General features: G+C 42.1%; 2 protein-coding genes across 2 annotated transcripts; both read right to left on the minus strand.

Annotated features, from left to right (window-relative positions):
- Positions 1 to 2,715: 2,715 nt before the first annotated feature.
- LOC138899105 (uncharacterized) lies at positions 2,716 to 3,455 on the minus strand. The gene is made up of 2 exons (XM_070185222.1): positions 3,208 to 3,455; positions 2,716 to 3,058 (listed from the first exon to the last, which is right to left on the minus strand). Exons 1-2 carry the CDS (start codon positions 3,453 to 3,455, stop codon positions 2,716 to 2,718), a joined length of 591 nt encoding a protein of 196 aa, XP_070041323.1.
- Positions 3,456 to 4,199: 744 nt separating this feature from the next.
- On the minus strand, positions 4,200 to 4,883 carry LOC138899106 (uncharacterized). Its single transcript, XM_070185223.1, has one exon. The coding sequence runs from the start codon at positions 4,881 to 4,883 to the stop codon at positions 4,200 to 4,202; it is 684 nt and encodes a 227-aa protein (XP_070041324.1).
- Between the last annotated feature and the right edge of the window lie 1,204 nt (positions 4,884 to 6,087).

Raw genomic sequence — 6,087 nt, forward strand, 5'->3', positions numbered from 1 at the left:
GCGGAATACTTACTGGGTACGCGTTGATTTACGTGCTCATACTACACTTGCTTCACATATTTGTGCAGGTACATATATGCCTAGTGGCCTTGTGGGCGCAGTGGCACGATTATAGTGTGGGCTTAGGTGAGCTACACTCTATACTACGATCCGCAACCAGTAGAGTCTCCTGCAGAGTATTTATATTTTTCTTGTCCAATTTGTATTCCGGACAGATGTTGTATTTAATTTTACATTCCTAGTTGATGCTCGTGCACTTGTGACACTGGGTTTTGGGGTGATATCCTTAGGCCGTGACGTCCTGGGCCATGAAGCGTGTGATAAGGGATTTGCAGGCCATGAAATGGTGTCCTTGGGCTGTGAGGACGGTGCCTCTGGACTATGACGCCTTTGCATAATGGAGTGCAATGTTGAGAGATCCTCAGGCCATGGAATGGTGCCTCCCGGTTATGAGGATGATGCCTTCAGACTATGATGTCTTTGGAAAAAATGGTGATGTTTCAGCCCATGAAACGCAAAGTTATGATGCTTGGTCATATGCGAGGTCGAGACAAGACAAGGCTTAGTCTTGTGTGAGATGAGGGAAGCGCTTAGCCCTAGGTGAACAAAGATATAGCGTAGTGGAGATCGTTTTTAATTTTATGAGAGGAAAAGGCAGTGCTTAGCCTTATGCAATTAGGGAGGCAATGTTCAGTCTCGATGCGAAGAAAGGCAGTGCTTAGCCTTATGCAATTAGGGAGGCAATGTTTAGCCTCATGAAATTAGGGAGGCAATGTTTAGCCTCACGCAAAGAGGAGACTTAGTCTCATGCAGGGAAAAGAAGTGCTTAGCCTTATGCAATTATGGAGGCAATGTTTATCCTCATGCAATTTGGGAGGCAATGCTTAGCCTTATGCAAGAAGAAGAGACAATGCTTAGTCTCATGCGAAGAAAGGCAATGCTTAGCCTTATGCAATTAGGGAGGCAATGCTTAGCCTCATGCAAGAAGAGGATGTAGAGCTTAACCTTATGCAAATGATGAGAAGGCGGTGAGAAAGTAATGTATTTCTTAGCTGGAGGTGTCTACGCTAGATAATTTGTCGCTATGAAGGTAGTAACTTGATGTATCTGCGGATAATGTTATTTTATCGTGCCTGCATCCAAAGACAAATTGTGAGTTCTGTGGGGAAGGTTGGTCCGTGCTTTCGTTTTCTTGCTCTATTTTTGCTCATGTCTTGGGATCCCGTTTAAGTTACCCTGGTCAACATCTGGCTGTCATAGAAACAAAATTTTCGAAAAATATGCAATGTATTTGATAAATATAGTTATTTGAAATGTAGTAGTATGCAACATCAAATAATTTAGATGAACTGGTGACTGTGACACATTTTAGAGACATTGCAACCTCCTTGCCTTAGAATTTTGAGGGTCCAGTTTAAATCCATACTTCTGACAATACTTTGGCTATTTCACATATGACAAAGTTGGTTGGACTTGCTTTAGAATTTTGAGGGTCCTCCTCAAAATTCTGCCTCAATTTCTAATCATGGCAAAGTGAAGATCTGACCAAACCTACATGGCTGCCTACGTATCCCCTCTTAAACAGGAATCAGGTCAAGCGTAGTTCAGTTATATCAAATGAAGATATTTAAACAGTCCTAAACATAGTATCTCTTGACTGCGTTTGAGTTGATAGGTTTTGGCCAAATCTCTCCAACCATTTCTGCAAGTATAACTGCTCCTCCTGTTAATACTTGATGAACCATGTAGGGACCTTGCCAATTGGGTGAAAATTTTCCTTTAGCTTCATCGTGATGTGGGAAAATTTGCTTTAGCACCAACTGCCCCGGTGTGAATTTCCTTGGTCTGACCTTTTTGTTGAAAGCTCTTGCCATTCTGTTTTGGTAGATTTGACTGTGACATACTTCATTCATCCTTTTTCCATCAATAAGGGCCAGTTGTTCATAGTAGCTTTGTACCCATTTTGCGTCGCTGAGCTCAGCTTCTTGTATGATTCTTAGAGAAGGGATTTCTACTTTGGCAGGGATAACCGCTTCCGTACCGTAGACCAGTAGGTAAGGAGTTGCCCTAGTTGATGTGTGAACCGTGGTACGATACCCGAGCAGAGCAAAGGGCAGCTTCTTGTGCCATTGTTTGTAATTGTCTACCATTTTCCTTAGTATTTTCTTGATGTTTTTGTTGGCGGCTTCTACAGCTCCATTCATCTGCGGCCTGTATGCTGTGGAGTTCATATGCTTGATCTTTAAAGTTTCACACATGGCCTTCATTAAATCACTATTGAGATTGGCGGCGTTGTCGGTGATGATTGATTCTGGTACTCTAAACCGACAAACAATGCGATCCCGAACAAAATCTATGATGACCTTCTTAGTTACAGCTATGTAAGATGCGGCCTCAACCCACTTTGTGAAATAATCTATGGCCACTAGAATGAACATATGCCCTTTTGAAGCAGCGGGTTCGATTGGACCGATGACATCCATGCCCCAAGCGGAGAAAGGCCAAGGTGCACTTGTTGCATTGAGTTCATTGGGTGGCACTCGTATCATATCAGTATGTATCTGGCACTGGTGACACTTCTGGACATACTTGATGTAGTGTGTTTCCATAGTCATCCAGAATTCCTCCCCTTTGAAAGAAATGGTTGGCTAACCTTCGGAGTGTGCGCTTCTGAGTATGAGTTGCATGCTCCGGATACTCTCCCTTTGCCAAGTATTATTTGATGTCGTGGAACCAAGGATTCCCTTCACTTTCTTCTTCAAGATGAGCACAATAAGCCGGTTGTTTATTAATTCCTATTGGGATTGGATCGACGAAGTTCTTGTCTAGGTGTTGTATCATGGAAGATAAAGTGGCCAATGCATCTACGAACTCATTTTGAATCCTCAGAACATGTTTAAACTCTATCTTCGTGAACCTCTTCATCAGCTTCTGTACACAATACAAATATGGTAATATTTTGGTGTTCTTGGTAGCCCATTCTCCTAAAACCTGATGCACCAAAAGATCGAAATCTCCAATGACTAAAAACTCTTGAACATTCATGTCAATGGCCAACCTGAGTCCCAAGATGCAAGTCTCATATTCTGCCATATTGTTGGTACATGGAAACCTGAGTTTTGTAGATACCGGATAGTGTTGGCCACTCCTTTGAAGTTTGTAGCTCCGATACCCACTCCTTTGAAGTTTGCAGCTCCGTCAAAGAACATTCTCCAACCATCATATGCTTCGGTGATATCTTCTCCTACGAATGTTACCTCTTCGTTGGGAAAATACATTTTCAATGGTTCGTATTCTCCGTCCACAGGATTTTCTGCCAAATGATCTGCCAATGCTTGCCCTTTTACCGCCTTCTGGGTTACATAGATGATGTCCAATTCACTCAGTAATATCTGCCATTTTGCTAACTTTCCCATAGGCATGGGTTTCTGGAAGATATATTTCAGCGGATCCATCCTTGAAATGAGATATGTGGTGTATGCACATAATTAATGCCTCAATTTTTGAGCTATCCATGTTAAAGTGTAGTAGGTGCGCTCCAACAAAGAGTACCGGGCTTCGTAAGGTGTGAATTTCTTGCTCAAATAATATATTGTCTACTCCTTTCTTCCAGTTTCATCATGTTGTCCCAAAAATGCAACCGAAAGCTCCATCCAGTACAGAGAAATAAAGTAGCAGTGGTCTTCCTGGCTCTGGTGGGACCAGAACGGGCAATTTGGATAAATACTCCTTGATTTTGTCGAAGACTTTCTGACATTCTTTAGCCCAGCTTGTTGCAGCACCTTTCTTCAGCATTTTGAAGACTTGCTCACAGATCACGGTTGATTGTGCTATGAAACAGCTGATGTAGTTGAGACGCCCTAAGAAGCTCATCACATCTTTCTTATTCTTCGGCGGTGGCAAGTCCTGGATAGCTTTGATCTTTGATGGGTCCAATTCAATCCCTCGACGACTAATGATGAATCCTAGCAATTTTTTGGCAGGGACTACGAAGGAACACTTTGCAGGATTTAGTTTTAGATTGTACCTTCGAAGCCGATCAAAGAATTTCCTCAAGTCTGCTATATGATTGGTGCTTCTTCTGGATTTGATGATGACGTCATCAACGTACACCTCTATTTACTTGTGTATCATGTCGTGGAAAATGGTTATCATGGCTCTCATGTAAGTGGCTCTAGCATTCTTCAAACCAAAGGGCATCATTTTATAGCAGTATATTCCCCATAGTGTGATAAAGGCTGTCTTTTCAGCATCCTTTTCATCCATCCAGATTTGATGATACCCCGTGAAGCAATCCACAAAGGACTGGAGTTCATCAGTATGTGTATATTGGGCAATGGGAAATCATCTTTGGGACTCGCCCTGTTTAAATCTCCGTAATCAACACACACTCTGACTTTCCCATCTTTCTTCGGAACCGGCACATTGTTGGCCAAACAAGTCGGATGTTCAACCACTCTGAGAACCTTGGCTTTGATTTGCTTGGTGACCTCCTCTTTTATCTTCAAACTCATATCCGGCTTGAATTTTCTGAGCTTCTGTTTTACCGTTGGATACATGGGATTGGTAGGTAGCTCGTGAGCCACTATGGATGTGCTCAAACCAGTCACATCATTGTAGGACCATGCAAAGATATCTGCATACTCTTTCAGGAATCGGACATACTCTTCCTTCTCTGATGACAATAGGTGAATGCTTATACGTATTTCCTTGACCATTTCGGAGTCCCCTAAGTTAACTGTCTCAGTATTGTCTAAATTAGACTTAGGCTTGTTTTCAAAGTTTTCCACTTCTCTGACAATTTCCTTAGGTATTATATCATCTTCCAGATCCTCTGAATCACTATCCTTATGTTGCGTTGTCTCATTACATGTCACAGTCATAGGATCATCGAGATAGGTAATAATAATGATGTAGAGAGAAAATGTAAAGAATAATAATAAATACTAAAAATAACAATGCGTTAAATAAATCTTGAAAACGTCAAACAAGTACGGCTCGATGACTTGATCAATTATTTCAAAACAAAATACGTTCAAAACAAAATACTGAAAATGTCTTAGATGCTCATAAAATTGCGTTAAAAATAATTGATGCTAATTGCCAGGCTACCCAGGAACTCGACAGGCCCATAATGGTGCATCAGTCCCATTCTTTAGAACAACTCCTTTTTAAACGGTCTGAATGGTAAGGTCTTCCTCCTCCTCCTCCTCAACTATCGCACTGCAATCCATGTCTTCGTCATCCAGAAACAGCTTCCTTATGCCAGCTAAGGCTTCATCTTCCTCAGACTCCCATATCATGTCAGCTTGATGAAATGTCTGGTGCAAATGTGGTACCGGTTGTTCCAGTGGATAATAAGGACCGCGCCATGGTGGCGACCAATCCTGGCACTCTTGCCAAGTATATTCATACCCAAGTCCGAAAGTTGTACCATGTTGCTTTGGCTGTACCGGTTTGGTGATCCCTTGGAGGTTTTTACGGAGACCCTTTCCAGGTTCATACCTTGTCCATAGCAGTACACTTTCTATCTTGTTGCTCCACCATTTGTCCTTTTCAATTGCATTGACGCGCTCAATGCGATGGTCTGTTTATCCACCTAACTTTATCCTATTCTCGATGACCAGAACAATCTGATTAGTGTAAATCGTATTTCTTCTGTCTCCGTGGATGATCACCTCCTGGTGGTTACATTCAAACTTCATGGACTGATGCAGAGTAGAGGCCACTGCCCCAGTGGCATGTATCTAGGGTCATCCCAACAATAGATTGTAAGTAGTATATATGTCCAGCACTTGAAACTCAACATCTAACCAAGTTGGGCCCATATGTAGGCTGAAGTTGATTTCTCCGATTGTGGCTCTTTGAGATCCATCTAATGCCTTTACATTCATGCTTCCTGCTCATATCTCATGGAGGCCTTTACCCAATCTCTTCAGAGTGGTCAGTGGACATATATTGAGACTCGAACCCCCATCTATCAGGACCCTAGCGATGAATTTATCTTCAAATTGCACTGTGATATGTAGTGCCCCATTGTGACTTAGTCCTTCTAGTGGCAGCTCATATTCATGAAAGGTGTTTTGT

This window comes from Nicotiana tomentosiformis, chromosome 9 (genome assembly GCF_000390325.3).
Source record: "Nicotiana tomentosiformis chromosome 9, ASM39032v3, whole genome shotgun sequence".
Taxonomy (NCBI): Eukaryota; Viridiplantae; Streptophyta; class Magnoliopsida; order Solanales; family Solanaceae; genus Nicotiana; species Nicotiana tomentosiformis.

Excerpts from the sequence above, each read along its gene's own strand:
- LOC138899105 (XM_070185222.1), bottom strand. The coding sequence starts at position 3,455 with ATGGATCCGCTGAAATATATCTTCCAGAAACCCATGCCTATGGGAAAG. Across the intron at positions 3,059-3,207 it reads GCATATGATGGTTGGAGAAT|GTTGGCCATTGACATGAATG; the intron begins GTTCTTTGACGG and ends CTTGGGACTCAG.
- LOC138899106 (XM_070185223.1), bottom strand. The coding sequence starts at position 4,883 with ATGACTGTGACATGTAATGAGACAACGCAACATAAGGATAGTGATTCA.